General features: G+C 39.2%; 1 protein-coding gene across 1 annotated transcript in view; it reads left to right on the forward strand.

Moving 5' to 3' along the window:
- Positions 1-7730: 7730 nt before the first annotated feature.
- Positions 7731-19832, forward strand: part of LOC126830334 (serine-rich adhesin for platelets) — a 29114-nt gene continuing 17012 nt past the window's right edge. The window contains exon 1 of the mRNA XM_056102748.1: positions 7731-12410. Coding sequence (XP_055958723.1) covers positions 7877-12410 — 4534 coding nt within the window. The 5' untranslated portion in view covers positions 7731-7876. The remainder of the gene's footprint in view (positions 12411-19832) is intronic.

A 19832-nucleotide genomic window follows, 5' to 3' on the forward strand; every position in this document is an offset into this window, starting at 1 on the left:
GAAAAGCCCTCGAGATTTAATGATTTACCGACCAAAAAGAAAACAGAAATGGATAATCAGCTCGTAACTACGCTCAGAATTAAGTAATTTGAATGGTATTATCTATTTTTAAAGTATTATAGCAAGAAGGGCCAGCTCTTTATCTAAATGTGACAAGGAGTAGGGTCCCCTGACCTCTCTCTCTCTCTCTCTCTCTCTCTCTCTCTCTTGTTGAGCAGACGTTAAACTAAAGGAATGCACTCACCAGCTTGTGAATGCGGCTGATGAGTTGCAAACCCGACAGTTTTAGCAAAGGAGATCATAGTGAACGCTAAATAATAATTAGTGTTTTCGGAGGCTGGGTTTTCATAATGATATGACATGTCGCTTTGTAAAGACGATAACCGTTCCATAATCGCTCGCATAACTCTAGGGGGTTGCTTTATAACAATGGTCGATATATAGGTATGAAAAGCCTTTTGTTACTTTCTAATTCATTCAAAACTCTGTTGCATCTTTCATTTTTCTTGCACGCATCTTCGCCCACGTCTTGTACTTATGTTGAATATAGGTTTAAATAATATTATTTAAAATTTAGCCTTTAATAGAACAAGATGGTCGCTAGTCTATTTCTTTAGTACCTTTTCATGGCAAGTTTTATAACAGAGTAACGTAGCTCACGAAACATGAGACTGGTTTAACAACAGATGGGTTCGTAATTTCTATATTTCTTTGGGAGAGAGAGAGAGAGAGAGAGAGAGAGAGAGAGGGGTTATTTCGGGACTAACATATGGTTCAATTTTATTTATTAATTCGCTCCGTCAATTCAACTACGATCGACATGAAACTTTGTATGTTTGTTCATTTGGGCTGTTGCGCATCGATGCACGGACTTTGATGTTTGATATTACGTCATAATGGCGGCGATGACGCAATGCTCGGTTCCTGGTCCATAGAACGCTCGTACTTGTTAACGATACATAATGTAAAATTTAGATAAAGAGCTGACCGTTTCCGCTACAATAGTTTAAAAATAAATAATGCAAAATGAATATATTATTGAAAATTTCATTCAAATTACTTTATTCCGAGCCAGGTTATTACTTTATATAGTTTTGACAAGATGTGTGCATTTATTGTTTATCATCGTACCCACGGTACTGGTATATTCGAGTCTTAGCCTCCTTCTCCATTTTTAAGTAAAATGATTAAATTGCCAAATCGAGTTAAAATCTCGAGGATTCGATTGCATCGAGAGCTAAATCGGCCTTATTGCAGGTCTTTCTTTAGACCTCAAAGGTTATCTAAATTATTAATTAGACATTAATTAACTTATCCAGACCATAATCAGCTATCGAAAACTGCCAGCTCTTTATCTAATCTCCCATAATTCCTCTTTAATTAATGTCTAATAATTTATGTGACATTTAAGGGCCAAAAGAAAGACCTGCAATCGATAGATTTAGCTGTCGAATAATGTATCATTAAGAAAGAAATTTCGTTGTGTTTAAAGGTTTAAAAATTAAGTATGATATAGTGACAGAATTTCTACTTCAACTGTCAACTTTATTTATTTGTGGACATCTGACAGTTGGCAAACTTACCCCAAAATCAAATATTGTTTGATCTTGTTATTTGCACAACAATTGGTTGTTACTTTAGTACTCGTACCAAATGGGATGCTATGTGGTTTGTCCTCAGTGAGAATAGCATATGTGATCTGTTCATCTTGTCCCTAGTGTAGGACGCGGGGCCTGCAAAGGAAAGCGCGTCTAGTTGTTCGGATAATACAGAAAAAACCCCACCGATATCCACTCGTTTACTCGTTGGCTAAATCGCTGCTGCCCTCCCCCCCCCCCCTCCGCCGCCTTAAAGCACACCGCGTGGTATATGTCGTCTTCATTAGCACGGTTCATGCAGAACAAATGGGACTTTAAATTTAAAAAAATGATCTGGGGCCTGTTTCACGAAATTTTAACTAAGATAAAATCCAAATTTTAATAATTTGATTGAATAATATTACATTGATTTTAGTGCTTAGCCAATCTGGAATTTGGATTTTATCTTTAGTTAAGATTTCGAGAAACAGGGCCCTGCTGTTTTTGTGCATTTCTCTTTATATGATACATCACCCTGAACTAAATCCACCTTCCTATATAAATAAATAAATGTATACTCATAAACCAGACTAAAGTCAACAAATAGAGTACCTTACCTAGTTTGTCAATATTAAATCATGTTATACAATCTTTTACAAATATCTTTAATTTCATTCTCAAGTCTTATTGTTATTTAAATTTTATAATACACCTAGTTTTTTAAAATATGAAGTGGGGTGTTTAAATAGACAACCACTGCATAATCTATTTCCATAGGCTAACGTCACTAACTCACAAAGAATAGAAAACCCCCGGGAAAAAAATGTTATAGATATGTACTTTTCATGTTATTGTGGAGTGGCATCAGGTGTTCTAGAAATACATCACTTGGTGGTTTGGTGAGTAAGGATCTGGTTCGCTAACCAGGGTGTTTCGGGTTCGATCCCGATGCTTGCCCAGAAAGTTCCTCAGATTCGTCCAATCAGATTTATCTTTGCTCTTGTCCATTGTGCAGGAAGATGTGGCTTGCAAGGAAAACCTTTAGTCGTTCGGAAGGTTCCGTCTATACAATTAGATTATGGATTATTGCCTTGTGGTTTGTCTGTGATGAATTCTGGGGAGGTTGCCGTATATGTAGCAGAAGAAATGTCGGGTACAATCTCTGTCACCACTGGTTATTTGTCCGTGAAACATCGATTTAGAGACTAACATACCTTCAATTTTATTTCAATAATTCGCTTGCGCGTAGGGGTCTTTAGCAGTGGGAGGAAACCGTAGGACCCTGAGAAAACCCACAAGATTGGACAGGCGACCCTAATCCTTGTCACGTACAACCGGGGAATCGAAACTACGCAAGTTGACTCAATGACCGACCTTATGATACAGCACTCACGCGCTAACCATTCGGTCATCCCCCCCCCACCCCCGAAACATCGGATATAATCTGTATAATGCACTGCACACCGATGCTTTATCTTTCGGCGATGAAATATCGTCAATAAGCACAGGTCAGTAAGTTGATCTCTATTTATTTACGGGGTTGAGAACTTTTGTACTTTTTCAATTGTTATTGAAGATCATATGAACACCGTGAATACATTTTTCAGGCTTGTTTTTGACGGCTCATTTTTTATTTAGAAGTAGAATTATGTAAAACAAATCTTGAAATACCTATTGAATAAACAAGTCCATATTGAAATTAGGTTTATAAACCCGGGAGATAATATTATGAAAAAGTTTAACTACAAATAGAAATTGGAAAACTCTTGGATTAGGCGGTCTATAACTGGATTTAATGTCCTATCGTGATTCTTGAAGTTTTTCATCGTTTTTTAGATATGGCGTTTAGCGTCCTAATTATCAGCATCAACCGGAATAGTGAAATGAAATGAACGCCCTACTGTTCGGCTCTTATACTGGGCTAATGAAGACGGGCATACGCCATACAGTGTGCTATGGGGGAAATTTTGCCCGGGCAGCGGCACAAATGGCCTACTTTTATATCGAATTCAAACTGCCAAGGGATCTTTTACGTGCACGCCAATGTATAAACGGGACCTCGGTTTTTCGTTCCATCTGAACGACTAGATAGCTTCCTTTGTCGGCACCACTGACAAGGGGAAACCACGTCGGAAAATCCCGATGAACTTTATCGGCCAATGCAGGAATCGAACACGCTACCTCCAGGCTAGCGAGCCAGCGCCTTACCCACTTAGCGAAGACGGGCATACGCCATATATAGTGTAAAAAGCAGGACATTTTGCCCGGACAGCGGCGTTTTCGCCCATTCTTCACGAATTCCTCAAGTCAAGGTTTCTTTTAAGTGCACCCCAACCTGTACTCAAAACCTCGGTTAATTGTCTCTTCCAAACCATTTTGGAATCTTCCCAGCAACTTTCTAGGTTAACACCTACATTAGGTCGTACCTCCGCTGCCCGGGCAAAACAACAATGTCTCCCACAGCACACTGCATGGCGCTTGTCCAGCTTCTCTAGACCGGTTGGTACAGAAACGTAGATCCCGTGTTGGCCGAGAAAGTTCATCAGGATTTTTCGACTCGGTTCCTCCTTGTCAGTTATGCAGGACCGAGGGCCTGGAAAGGGAAAACCTATAGTCGTTCGGATGGGTCGAAAAAACGAGGTCCCGTGTACGCACTGGCGTTCATCTAAAAGTTTCCTTTAAACCCCACTTCATTTTATTTTCAATTCTTTTAAATCATGGACCTAATTTAACATCAACGCAGACGTAGATAAAAAATGGCACGGAATTAATAAAATCTGTGATGAAACCTGGGGGTGGGGGGGTGGGGGGTATTTTGGGGTGAGAGTTATATTCCCCTTTAGAGCACACACCTGATTTTAACAGTTACTCCTAATCAACGCAGGCGTGGGTAACAAATGGCACGGAATTAATCATATCTTAGCAATCCGAGACCAATTATTGTTCGTGACGTCCATGATAAACGAAGGGTTCAATGTAGGTGTGATGTTGTGATCCCGCGCGTAGTTGTGTCACCAAACAAGAGCCTTTCAAGTTGTTGATTGTAGAGGCTCCCGATTATATACGCTTTTTATCTTTTAGTGTTGACACAGTCACGAGTATGGGTCAAGTAGGATTGAGATATTTTACCTATAAATTAGTTGGTGATGACCATTGAAACAGATGGGTGGGGTTTTTTTTATGTAGATAACTCTAATATAGGTAAATCATCACGTAACCTTTACCTAAATAAAGGTCAATTTTTTATTTCAAAGATACCGTGCGTCTTAATATATTATTACTGTTTTCATATAAAAATTCTTTTATGATTAGAAACTGATGAAATATTGACATCATTGTGACATTAAAGGTGGTGGTCGGTAGGTATATAAAAATGAAATGGGGTTTAACATCTACTTTTCGTCAACCACTGGACTAACGAAGACGGTCATACCCCATGCAGTACTCCAGTAAACGTTTTCCGTCCTACCCGAACGACTAGATACGCTCTGCCAATGAAGACCCTATGTGAGACGTGAGATATATTGTCCGGCCTACTCTTATTTCGATTTCCAACTGTTAGGGATCTTAGACATACTGCCAATGGTATACCTGAGGGGACATTGTTTTCTAGTTCATGTTGATTGATGGTAATTATGGTGATAAAAAGAATCGGCGTTGACACATCTGATAGAGACTATTCTTTTGTTAATCTCAAAAATAAAACTAGCAAGAAAAATATCTTGATGACATGAAACATGACGGTGTGTAATATAAAAATATCTAATGACTAATGGTGTTGATCCTGATATAAACTGAAATGAAATGGGGTTTAACGTCCTATCTTTCTACAACAACCAGTCTAATGGCGACTATAGAAAACCAACTGGTCAGGGTTCCTTTAGATACACGGGAGATCCCGTATACACATTGACGTGCATGTAAAAAGGATCACTTGGCTGTTGGAATTCGATATAAGTGTAGGCCTTAGTGCCGCTGTCTGGGCAAAATTGCACCCATAGTACACTGCATGGCGTATGTCCGTCTTCATTAGCCCAGTCTGTGTTGAAGTGTCGGACGTTAAACCCCATTTCATTTCTTTAGTGGTCACAACGTATTAGATTCAAAATAAATGTCTAGCTACAAGGGACATAACTCCAGATGGAAACGACAACAAAAAAGGAAGATATTTTAGCGAAGGGCGCAAACCGCTTTAAAGAAAACATATTTTTGGATTATAGTTTTTACTAAAATCGTATCTTGAAATATACCGCTACGATGCCCACCCTGAACCACACATCACACCAACAATATAAAACTAACAAAGACAACACATAAAAAAAAAATAATATACTAAAAAAAATTACCTGTCCACAAAACTGTAAACATGAATTTGAAAAAGTAACCCCTCATATTAAACTGGGTTCATTATAATAATAAATCTAACATTGGCGAAAGGATCAATAGATACATATTCTATATTATGTAGTACTCTCAAACATCCAGACCTGCGGTTCTGTGCAGTCCTCAAAACGTATTTAGACCCCAATATTCAAAACACAACACATGGTATGGATAACTAAAAATATTAAACAGTCGTCCGAGACCAAGCCTGCCCCTGCTATTAAATAACAGAGAAGTAGTTATATTCATTACCACGTGTTGTCTTTTGTTGTGAACATATTTAGACTACTTGTTCTTTAGTGCTCTCAAATGTATTTAGACTCGCATAATCCTCAAAGTTGTTTTTATTATATATTTCAGGATAATCAAGATATGGCGGATGTATCTGTTTGGAAAATCCACTTGCTTAAATATAGATTGATCTGAATAATTCCAACATGAGCACTGATAAAACAAGATGGCGATCACACGTTGGTCTGCCTCCGAATGTCATCAATGACGTCACTAAAAAGGCTAAAGAAAAGAAATTTGAAAAGATTCCACGAGCCAATGACAGTAGCGTCAGACCAAAAGTCATCTACGTGTCCAGAAACGCAAGTGTACGCGATGATTCGTACCGATCGGAGTTGTTAATTCCTAAGCGAACTTATTCCCATGAAAGTATAATTCCTAGAGGTCGAATCGAAGTGCCCTTTAAGGAAAAAATTTCATTAGTGAACGGGGGATTAAAACTGAATGAAAAAAGTGGATTTTCGCCAATACATTCAGTAAACGCGATAAACGAGGTCTCTCCCCCCGCTTCTCCCCCTCCTCCACCCCCACCGGAAACTCCCCCTCCGGCATTAGTAAAAGTTCCTACACCTTGTACCTTTCTCGACGAACAGCCCCTGTCTACAACACCTCCGCCTCCACCTCTTCCAACATCATCACCACCACCCCTGGACGATGATGACCTGCCGCCACCACCGCCTCCCGTCACCGACTCTCTACCTCTATTGCAACCGTCACAATCACCCTCCTTCCACGGATATCACATCAATCTAGCAATGCCGCATAAGTCCGGACCGGAAAATGAAATTATGCGATATCTGGACCATTCAATTGCTCAAGAGAACATCATCATATCGGAAACGACGCAAACAGTCGATGAAAAGCGAAAAGTAAAGGGAGACAACTCGTCCATGCATTTTGATGGCGAGCCTTACCTGATCAGTAAATGGGATGGGCAAAAAGTAAAAACGGTGCGCGCTTTCATAAAACCGGGGACTGTCGACGAATTAAGAGAATTATTCGTTCAACTGGGATTAAAATATAGCAAGGGGTCTAATATCGAAAAGAAAAAGGCACGCAGTATGTTGCGCAAGAAACGAGAAGCCCTTATTGAAAGCGGTGGCGATTCTCAAAAGATTGATTTAATCTTCCACACGGGAATCAAACAATCGGACTCTTTACTATCGAATATTAGTACGATCACAGATTCATCTATGGAATCAGACACCAGTGCTATATCACAGGTCGAAGAATCAAAGAAGGATACACACAATTCGCTCGAAAACGGAGTAGACTCGCGCGAAATCATAAAATCAGAAGCCGCAGAATCAAAGAAGGAAAGCTACAATTCTCTCGAAAACGGAACCGACACGGGAATCAAACAATCGGACTCTTTACTATCTGATATTAGTACGATCACAAATTCATCTATGGAATCAGACACCAGGGCTATATCACAGGTCGAAGAATCAAAGAAAGATACACACAATTCGCTCGAAAACGGAATAGACTCGCGCGAAATCATAAAGTCAGAAGCCGAAGAATCAAAGAAGGAAACCTACAATTCTCTCGAAAACGGAACCGACACGGGAATCAAACTATCGGACTCTTTACTATCTGATATTAGTACGATCACAAATTCATCTATGGAATCAGACACCAGTGCTATATCACAGGTCGAAGAATCAAAGAAAGATACACACAATTCGCTCGAAAACGGAATCGTCTCGCGCGATAACCTAACATCACAAGCCGAAGAATCAATGAAGGAAACATACAATTCTCTCGAAAACGGAACCGAATCCCGCGAAAACATAACAACGATCCCTAACGTGAATGCCCCAGGTCAAGACGTTATGCAATTAGAAAGTAATTCAAATGTCCTGACTACAAAGGACAGTTATAACTTTCCTGCCTACGAATCGTCGACTGTCTCTACAACACAGTCAATGTACAATGACAAGTCGTATGATTTATCGCAGTCCATTGACAGGGATATAAGCACACTGAACAATGAAGGGTTGGGAGAATCGGGTCTAAGCCCTGCACAAAATACATATTTAGGTCAACGATTATTAGGCGGCGGTGTAATAACTAGTAATACAAATAAAGAAGATATTATTGGTGGTGGTAGTTATAGTAGTGTTTGGGCGTCCAACTTTGATATAAACACATCTGAGAAAAGTTCAGCTGACACTAATGGATGGTTTAACGCAGACGACAAGCCGGTTCTTCCCATTTCTAAAACTAATGTAAATGACAACCAAAGACATTCCCTAAAAAGTGTTTCAGTAAAAGAGGATTTAATTGATGCGAACATGGATCTGGGTAATGATGAACCGGACGAACAAGATAAGAAGACCAGAAAGGCGAGCTTTGATTTGCCCCACGTGACAGTAGCCAGCATCACTCTCGCGTCGTCTGCTTCGACCGGTGTCGAGTCAACAACACAGGGAGAAGATCACGATTCACTTGATGGAACCGGAGTTACACAAACGGTCGAGTTGGGCGAGGACAGACCAACTTCGCCTAAAGAGCAATATGATAATTTAATTTCGGAATTAAAAACAAAAGCGAGAGTACGTAATAATCACGTGACGGATACAAATATCAGTGAAACTAGCTCGGATACATCGTCTGCTAAGTTTAGTTTTAACGGAGTTAAGAGAGTGAGCAACATCTCTGTAACTACAAACAATAATAATGTAGATGAACCCGACCTGTCATCGGTGCCTAAGCAAAATTACGGGAATTTATTATCTGAATTCAAAAGTGTGTTTATGAAAAAGAATTTCACGGAGTCTAAAGAAAGTGTTGAGTCTGTAAAATCGGATGAAATGCCTGTCTTAAGTGGTAGTGATGATTTGATAACGCAGTTTAATGTCAACTCTTTAGATTTATCGTCCGATTTCGGTTCTTCTCAGCAACCCATTTCGTCTAATCTCAGCGACATCATGGCGGCATCGACTAGTTCACGACGGAGTAGTAGTAGATCAATGCGTTCTTCAAGTTCCTCAGCAAGTGGTTCCGGGATCGGGGGAAAATCTAGCGGAGACATTATTATGGTGGAAGGTAGTAACGGTTCTGTTTACATGGTCGAAGACATTTCAGGAACCAAGGAACAGGAAACACAATCCACAAGAAGTTCTCGTAGTTCGTCCAGGATGAGCCAGTCCGGAAGCTATCAGATTGGATCATCCGGAAACGTACGAATCGATTCTAATGTAGATAACGACACCGCTAATGAAGTTATTTCGGCTTTGTACGGTTTATCCGAGGGAAACAGCTCCCCAATAATCATGGAGTCGAACAATAATCAGAAAGCGTTAAGTCTTAGATCTAGCCATTCAAGCGGTGGATCAGGGGTGATCAGCTTACCGGGATCGGTGTCACGACAAGAAAGCGAGGATAATAATGTAACCCAGGATGTCAAGGAGCATGAAACCGTGACCATACATGGAGTAACTAGCGATAATGTGGCTTTAATAGAGCATCGTGTACAAAAAACCATCACTAGACGAAAAGATGTAGAAGAGAGCACACAATCCACAGCATCGTCGGTTGATAATGAGCTTACGATCGACACAGGTGCGTCGGATTACTCGGTTAGTGGATTTAGCCAACGCAGCAGTGGATCTTATAATCAGCCAGTTTTAGTCACGACGCAAGAATATCCTGCAGTTAATTTGGGTAATTCTACGATGAAGACGTACACAACAGCTGTTTTGGTTCCAAATAATGATACGGCTGTTAGTACCTACAACGCCGGGAATTTGGTTGCGCCGGCAACGTCTACCCTAAATTTTAGCAATACGGCTTTTCATCCCTACCAACCGGTGCCATTGGTGCCTGAAGTTACCAGCAATGCCAATATGACCACCATTACGAATAATTACGTCGGAACTACGACGGAATATACTTTAGGTGAAAGGGGCGCCCTACAAACAACGAATTACGTTCAAGCTGTGGAACCAACCGAAACATCCTATAAAGATGTCCAGGCCGTACTCAACAATGTGGACCAAAACGCTGGGCAACACGTAACGAGAATCGACAATACCTCTGACAGTACCAAAAAACATTCCGAAGACAAGGACAACGAGACCAGCTATTATTCCAAAAAGACCATCACGACCACCATCTTACCAAGTGTTGATGTCGACAGTGTTTATGGTTCCAAATCCTCCAGAACAACCTCCGAAGAATCCCCGAGGGATGACGAGGGACCGCTGTACCGAGTTGTTCGGGCATCAATGTCCCCAAGGAGGTCTCAATCACCAAAACGTCGAACAATCTACCACGAAGTGGACATACGCCCACCATCTCCCAGACGACAACTGATCTACAGCGATGGCGGCGAACGGCGATCCCGGGCTAAAGATAAATATAGTTCAGACGTTTACCGATCTGATCGTTATGTGGATACCCCAGGGGATGAGTTATGGCGTGTAAAAGATTTGTCTACCAGCGAACCCCACATAGTTCGATCTAGTTATAAAGATGTCCATCTCAATAATAGTCTCGATTACGACGAACTGGACAGCGGACGAAAGATAAAGGTTATGAAAACATACGCTTCATCAGACAGAGACGACTTGAGACGAAGAAAGAGTAGCGGCTATCCCTCGTCGGATTCAGATATCTCGGACAGGAATGTTACCCGAGTAGAGATCAATAATCAATATTTACCGAGGCAGAGGTTCACCGAGAATAGATATATCCATGGATACGAATCCGATGACGAAGTGAGAAGACTCTACAGAATCTCCGGACATGGACAAAATGGACAATATTCAAGAAGTAGACCGGAGTCGGTGATGAGCGATGACCAGGTCTACAGAGTAAATCGAACATCCTCATCCCCGCGGCGACAACGCCAAAATGTCCTAACATCGGATGGGATTTACAGCCGCTCGCGCTCCACGTCGCCCGAAAACCGCAATCGTTACAAGGTGGTCTATACGAAACCTTCGGGACGACTGGGTACATACAAAGACGAAGAAGAATCTCATTTACAGACGTCAAGATTGGATTCTGGATATTTCGAACCCGAATATACAACTCGAAGAACGCGCGTTGTACCTTCTGTACGATCCACGACACTGTCTCCCACTCGTAATAGTACAGTTATAAACCTTCATAGTAATACCAATAGCAATACAACAAGCCGTGTAACCAGCCCAACAAGAGGTGAGTCACTGTACAGGGTGGTAAACGTACAATCAGCCGCCGATGATAAGATGAGCAAATCACGACGAAGACGATCTCGTAGCTCTTCGGAAAGTAGCTCGGATGGTGAGACGCGCAGGTATAAAATATCGTCAACAAAACATGGTTTAACAACATCGTCGTCGTCATCGAAAGTGGTGAAGGAGAATGGATATGATAACCACGCTTCGAAGCTGTACATCCAGAGAAGTTTTAGTCCAACTCCGAATGCTGGCGACAATTCTTTCCGGACAACCAAATTCAAAAGTAGTTCACAAGATCCGATTTATAGAACTCGATCACCAAGTCCTCAAAGCCGACATAAAACAATAGTGGATGTTAGACGGGATTATTCGGACAATTTATCCAAATCGTTAAGCGACCTTTCTCAAGGAGGGCGCAATTATGTAGTGCATAACACCCGATCATCCGATCAGCCACGCTCATCACGTAACACGAAATCAGAACGATTTACGACTACGGAACGCCAGTACAGGATGCGTTCTCCGTCTCCGACAAAGGATCATCTCAGTTACCGTAGTTTTTCGGATAATTTACCCACGCCTATGAGGTCTTCTTCGGAATATTTGACTTCAAATGGTGGCCCAAGTGATTTCTTGGAGATGAATAACTATGAAAGTTCCCAGAAGGTTTACAAAGTTAACACACAACCACAAATTGTGGAATCTGGCGTACAAAGTGATCTGAAAGTGGTTCGTGGACAGATTTTAATTAAAAACAAAATCGACACCTCAAAGGATGAGGATGATTTCGACGACAATGTCAACATTTTCGATAATTATTTCCACCTCCAAAAGGACAACCCCCTTTATCAAAGTGATCCCGATATTTATAAATCGTTTGAGGAAGAAACTTTGACGAAGTCGAAGAATATTGCAGATGCTGTTAATCAAGATATTACATTTGAAACGGTTGAGAACATTGCCAAGACTCATCAACGTCAAAGTCACGGTAAGCTTGCTTCATTTTATTGTATATAATAACATGGGTGTTGATTTAGATGGGTGGTACACCTATATCAACGGTTGAATGTACAGCGATAATGCTATAGAAAGCATGTTTCACAGTCTATTTTTAAAACTATCACATTATATTTTACTACTTTCGTTTTTTGAATCATCACTGTATGTATAGCAAGAATGTGAAAAAACCCGCATGTTTCAAAATTTATTTCTTAATAATGTCAAATATATTACTACTTTCGTTTATATATTTTTTCATTATGGTTAGAACAACCACAATTATATATTACTACTTTCTTTTTAAAATTATCACGTTATGATTAGAACAAACACAGTAATAGATCACTACATTGGTTTTGCACTAATGCCTATGTAAATAATCATGCTGTGCACTCTCTAAGATGGTGGGTCATTGTCCCGAGGTTACTTCTGAAATCTATTTTTCTAAACCATCACCCCAATAAGCTACACAAAATGGCAGATGCCCACTCTTTCTAGAAAACCTTTCACTGACTTTAACAGATAAAAGATATGTATAATATTTGTGTTTATTTATACGAATGCATTATAATATTGTCGAGACATCACGTACCTTTTAACCAATTTTTGAACTTTGAATGACCGTTATAGTTTGTGACATTTCCTGATACGGCGTTAACTGTCTGGTTGTAAACTAAATATATGGAACTGTAGCATTCTAAATGATCCATTTGATATTTTTTACATATCCTAATTGAACGGGTTTTTAATATTTTCTATTCTCTGTACGATTTATCCAAAATCGGTTATTTGGGTATTTGGTCTAATGATTACAAAATTAGCAAATTCTACGTATATAAAATTTAGAATGTATCGCACACACTTAAGAATGGTCTAATAACCTAGTTTGTATCTAGTGAACGTTACCTCCCCCCCCCCTCTCTCTCTCTCTCTCATAACATTTTGAGACGATGTTTTATAAACAAAATAGTTATTAGTTGACTAGTTCACCAAACGGATGTAGGTATATGTAGGTATTTCCTTGTTTTCAGATTATTTTTAAAACTTTAATCCTGCTGTATGTTACAATAACACGTTTTGTCATGTTTTAAACACAGATAATTATGGTTTAAAGTGACCCCACCCACCTGAGTTAAATAGTTTAATATGAAGGATGCTCACCATGAAAATGATTGTTGGGGCAATTGTGAATTTGTTTAAAGAATACGTAAATACTTCCAAACATTGTATCAATATTATTATTTACTAGCGGATGACCCGGCGCTCCACGGGTTGAAAGTATTATAATGGTAGCCCAACGTCACCTAGCCCGTGTTACTCCCTGGTCCGAGCTACCCCTATACACAAATTTGAGCATCGGGACAGACCTAGTGTAGCCGCCAACCATGAGCAGACAGACAAACACCCCCCCCCCCCCCAACAAAAAAAACAACAAAAAAACCCAAACAAAACAAAACAACAACAAAAAAAACCAGTCTTGGCATGGTGTTGAAACTTACAAACCTTCACATTTCTCAAACAAAAATTTTAAAAACTCTCTAATTATTAAATTGGTTACCAAAATGACGTCTGCTTACACTAAGTACAAATTGTTCGAATGGAACGATAATCAGAGGTCCCGTGTCAACATTAACGTGCACGTAAAAGAACCATTGGCAAAGTTCCCCCTCATAGCACACGCCATGGCGTCTGTCCGTCTTCATTAGCCCGATCGGTGCAGAAAAGTAGGACGTTAAACCCCATTTTAGTTCATTATAGAGAGATAAACAATGGCCATTTTTCAAGAATGTTCTAAGTACCGGAGCTTAAGAGGCATTATTCAAGAGCTAAATCTGCCTATTGCAGGTCTTTTTTAAGACCTGAAATATTATATGAATTATTACTTGGACATTAATTAAATTACCAAAATGAAATGAAATGAAATGGGGTTTAACGTCCTACTGTTCTGCTCCTAACCTGGGCTAATGAAGACGGGCATACGCCATACAGTGTGCTATGAGGGAAATTTTGCCCGGACAGCGGCACTACGGCCTACTCTTATATCGAATTCCAACTGCCAAGGGATCTTTTACGTGCACGCCAATGTGTACACGGGACCTCGGTTTTTCGTCCCATCCGAACGACTAGACAGCTTTCCTTGCCAGCCCCTCCGTCCTGCATCACTGACAAGGGAGAACCACGCCGGAAAATCTGGATGAACTTTCTCGGCCAATGCAGGGATCGAACACCCGACCTCCAGGCTAGCGAGCTAGCGTCTTACCCACTTAGCCACGTGATCCCCAATTAAATTACCAAGATCATAATCAAACCTTGATGCCATCTGATGGAAGTAGATTTAAATACGTTTTGTAATTGATGCGGTTACCGTAAAAATGGATAATCGAGATTTTGTTTATTATCGTAACAACGGTAGTTATGACAATCGAGTCTAGACTATTATTGTATCGCCGTGAAGTAATTTGACTGAAATTTGCAACATATTCTCATTTCCTTATCTATTTTCTAACTATTATAGCGAGAACTGTCAGCTCTTTATTTAATCTTACCTAATGCCACTTTAAAATTAAAATGTCTATATTAATATAAATATTCAAAATTTGGTCTGATTGAAGATTGGTTATTACAGCGATTGGTAATGCCACTTTAAAAGATATATTTCATGAGTTATATGTTGACAGCTGACATGTTTAGACATCATCCCTGTCATGCTGTATTTTACTAAATACCGTGTTATATTATGTTAACGAGAATTAAACATTCAATTCAAACCACACACTTCTGAATATAACGCATAAGAAGTGAGTTCTAAGGCCAAACGAAGCAAAAGAAATGTACGAATATCTTTTGAACAATTCAAATTCGAATTTCTATATGGTATTATGTTTAGTTATTATAAAGGTATTAGAGTTGCGTAGTGGGGTGAAAACATTTACAATGCTAATATACCTTTAAATGCCTCTTTGTAAATTTTCTATGCAATCAAATATGGTGACTAGGAATTTCACAACCACTTAATAAAATATATAGGTTATGGATATGGTGAAAGGTTTTGGCAGAGATGCTGTCATATTTCGTTACACTTTATAACATCAATAGATTAGGTCTCAATAACTTGGGCCCGTCGTCTGCATTAGTTTGGTTGGTGCAGAAAGATAAGGCGTTAAACCTAAATTCCATAAATCAGTTTTATGTGGGCTTATGGCCAGAACAATAAAATTTTACTTCTTGTTTGAGTTCTCTAACACAATAATACGTTATATTTTCCATGGGTGATTTTAACCAAGGTGAAATCACTTCCTCAAACTAATTTTATCTTCTGTTTTTCTTATCGCTCAATAGTTTTGTTTTTGTTTATTCACGCGTTTGTCCAACCTCGTGGATTTACGTCGGGTCTTCCGGCTTCTTTCCACTGCTAAACACCATAACGTCCAAGCGAATTATTGAAATAAAATCGAACCATATGATAGTCCCGAAATGAACCAGTTTGTGTCGAGTGCCTGAAGAAAAAAAAACAAAACGAAAATATATATTGTTCATAGACAGAGATATATTATCTAAGTGCAATTATGTAGCTATCTGTCAATCATTTTCAATCAACACGAGTCACTCATGTAACTTACAATAATATATTCCACTCCCCGTCTCATTCTAAACATTATAATGATGCACGATGAATAGTTTAAACATTAATCATAATTTCAAATTTGCAGTTTACAAAAAGTCGGCGAGTTTATATTTTTACACATGAGTAGCTGACATCTTTTTTATCTAATTATGTACATAATAATTATATGAATGTTCCGATGCACCATTTGCATTTGTCGCTAAAATATGACATTTCTCACGGCTTAATCTACGTTATTTAACTTTTAATATAGAAAACAAAATCAAAATACCAACGCTAGATGATGTCTTGGTTTGGATTCAGTCGGATTTAAAACAGGTCTATCATTAAATTTTCGTGGACAACAAAATATAGGCATATTGCATAGCGAGCAGAATAGATCGATGAAATTTCAATCCCACATATCTTCGTAAATACTGAAGAGAATTGGACCATTATTGGTCTGATATTCCTATTATATACACAGCAAAATAAGTTAAGCACTCCCCTGATTTTTCACAGAGGGGCGAACTTCATGAAAGTATGGTATGAAACTGAGATAGAAGATAAGCAAAAGAAATTTTAATTAAAAGAACAATCATTTGGTCATTTGGAAGTGACATTTTGTATGAAACCACAGAGTGAATTGAAATGGAATTTTATCCAAAAGACACGGGTGTTTAAGTGTCGTCAGTTCAAGGTCTTGGTGTGTGCCACCCGGTAAAAGCAGCTTAAATAAAGTGGATCAGTGTCCCAGGAATCACAAAACATCAGTAACGTGTGCTGCCACCAGGTGCCTGAATAACTGCAGCCACTCTTCTTGGCATCCCCATTGTTTCATCGGTATCCGCTGCCACTAGTCCTTAAAAGCTGCCACCAGTTCCCTCAGGTTTTGTGCAGGAGGATTACTTCTTTGTACCCGATGGCCCATGATGTCCCAAACATGTTCGATTAGGTTCAAATCAGGAGACATTGCTGGCCATGGAATTCGTGTCACAGCATTATTTGCCAGATGTTGGTTTACAGCACGTGAACGATGAGGCCTGTTTCAGAAGGGTGCTTGAACCAAAAGGCTGGCGTCTAACATGCCGTAACAGAGCTCTATTCTCCTGGGGCGTGGTAGCTTTTGGTCTTCCAGAAGGGGGAAGGTCCTTTACATCATTTGTTTGCGCATGCTTCCTCACCAGACGGCTTATTACCGTGTAGTGAAACTGGGTTCTTCTTGCAATTTCCTTGTAAGAAAGTCCTGCCCGATGAATTCCATTGATCTGCCATCTCAGTGCATTGGAAATTCTCCTTCGTGCCATTGTCAATCAGAAGTGAAAAAAAGTGATAATGAAGTCGATATCCTAAAATACCCAATGCTTGTGGTTGTTTGAAACTTTGGTGTGTGCAACACATGGGTGGCGGGCTTCGCGTGCATGTGGCTGCGTTCGAGAGAATAAGTAACACCTTATTTTATTACCAATATACCACTCTTTGATTTGCCATCATGAGGATTGAAATTTAGTTACAACATATACCTATAATTGAGCTTTTATTTGTGAGGGGGGGGGGGGTGCTTAACTTTTTTTTGCTGTGTATAGATTCATCTTGCACAATATGATAGTTTGCAAGAGATTCCAATTACTTAAAAGGGCGCATCGAGACTGTAAGGAGACAATTTTTGAATGTTTTCTTTAGATCTCAGAATAATACATCAAATAGACAATACTTCAGAATATTCAGTTGATTTCTTCTCCATTATATTCATAAGCGCCCTTAAGGCACAAGTCTTTCAGAGAATTGAAATGAAATGAGGTTTAACCACTTTAACGTCCTACCTTTCTGTACCGATTGGGCTAATGAAGACGGGCATACCTTTCAATCCCGGTTTCCGGGGGTGGCAACTATAGGGCTGACAGGAAAACGTGTGCATAATAGTTCGGGTGGCACGGAAACACGCGATCCATCCGTGTATATATTAGCATGCAAAAGAAGCCTTGGTAGTTGGAATTTGAAGAAAAGTAAGCGGAAAAGCTGCTGTTCAGACAAACATTATTCCTTGGCATTGTACTCGCATCCATAGAAATTAAAAATTTACCATATGTTAGTCTCAAAGTGACCTAAGATACCCCACCCCCCTCTCTCTCCCATTACTTGACTTATAATCGCACTGTTAAACTAATGTCAATTAGGATGTTGACAATTTATGAGTTGAACCGAAATAATTAGTAAGTGTAAGTAAGATGTCAGATCTTAACAAATAGTATTAATATAGGTAACACAATATTCTTAACATGGCTGTGTTATATGCTCAACATATGTACAAATACATTAAACCTCAGTCATAAAGGTCCGTAATAAAGGATCCATTCAAAATTATTTGTATACGTTTATAGAATTTTGACCTTATAGCAAAAGTAATAAACTCACTGGACTGTGACCACGACTCGGTTGTACCCTTGATAACATCTTTAACCTATTTTTACTTATATACATAATTTTTATATATAAATATATAGAGAGACAGGAAAGCAAATTATCCGTCGAATTATACTCCGAACACGTTTAACGTATAGGATGTCACATTCCTTGGTGAATTAAATAAATAGATAAATTGATTTTATTTACTTATATAAAAGATGGACAAGAAAGGACCATTGTGTAGTTAGGTGTATAATATTACGAATTAAAGACGAACAAAATTCACTTCCCAAAGATGGTTTTATTGTGTAGTAAAGCCTTCACCTTTAATCTCTCCGCATATTTTGATAATTTTGATACAAAAATCGAAAGCTGGTTTCCCTGGCAACTATAATTTATAAGCTAATCATGGTACAACCATTTCAAGGTATGGTTGTATCCAAAATTAGAAAAACTGACGGACAGGCAATAATGTTCTACTGAATAAAATGAAATGGGGTTTAACGTCCTACTTTTCTGCACCAGCGGGGCGTAGGCAATAGAGCGAAAAGTTTTCCGGTCAGCGGTTTTTCAAACTACCAAGGGTTCGTTTACTTGCATACACGGGTGAACATCAGGTTTGTTCCATCCGAACGACCAGAAACTGTTCTATTGCCAGACTTCCCGTCCTGCTCAACTGATATACGAGGACACCAGACTGGAATTCAAATTTTCGGCTGTACGTGATTTTGTATTCTGCAACAGAAGTTGTTATTGTTTTCAGTTCAAAAGGCGTATTCTGGCCGTGTATTACAGTACGTTAAAGATCCCATGGCAGTTGAAATCGAAATTTATAAGACTACAGCGTCGCTGCCTGGGCAAATTGTCCCTCATAGCATACCACATGGCGTCGTCATTATACCAGTCGGTACGAAGTAGAACGTTAAACCCCATTCCATTTGTCCGGTCAATACGTATTTTATATGTGAATATCGCATATTAGCATTATATTCATATAAATCAGCAAATCTACAGAATACAACACAAACATTGATTGACCAGTTTATGGACTAAGGGCATTAGGGTCGTATTCATGACACTTCACAATAATATATTATCTACTCGAAGTCATTGGAAAACCATAAACCTATATTCTTCCTCAAAGGATGTCCTATTAATCTACTTTATTTATTTTTTTTTTTAAAAAAAAGAAACACTGTTTTTCACTAGCAATAAATGTTTAAGGACATAACTGCTAACCCATTGCGACGCCTACTATTTTAAAGAAGGGTGGATTGGCTCTGGGATTATTTCGTTGCTCAAGAATACATTGAACAAATAACAGATCCACACAACAAACGTATTCAATAATATACAATCGATTCAAAAGTGTAACCCAACCTGGTCAGGTCTAAATATTAA

Source organism: Patella vulgata, chromosome 8 (assembly GCF_932274485.2).
Source record: "Patella vulgata chromosome 8, xgPatVulg1.2, whole genome shotgun sequence".
NCBI classification, from domain to species: Eukaryota; Metazoa; Mollusca; class Gastropoda; family Patellidae; genus Patella; species Patella vulgata.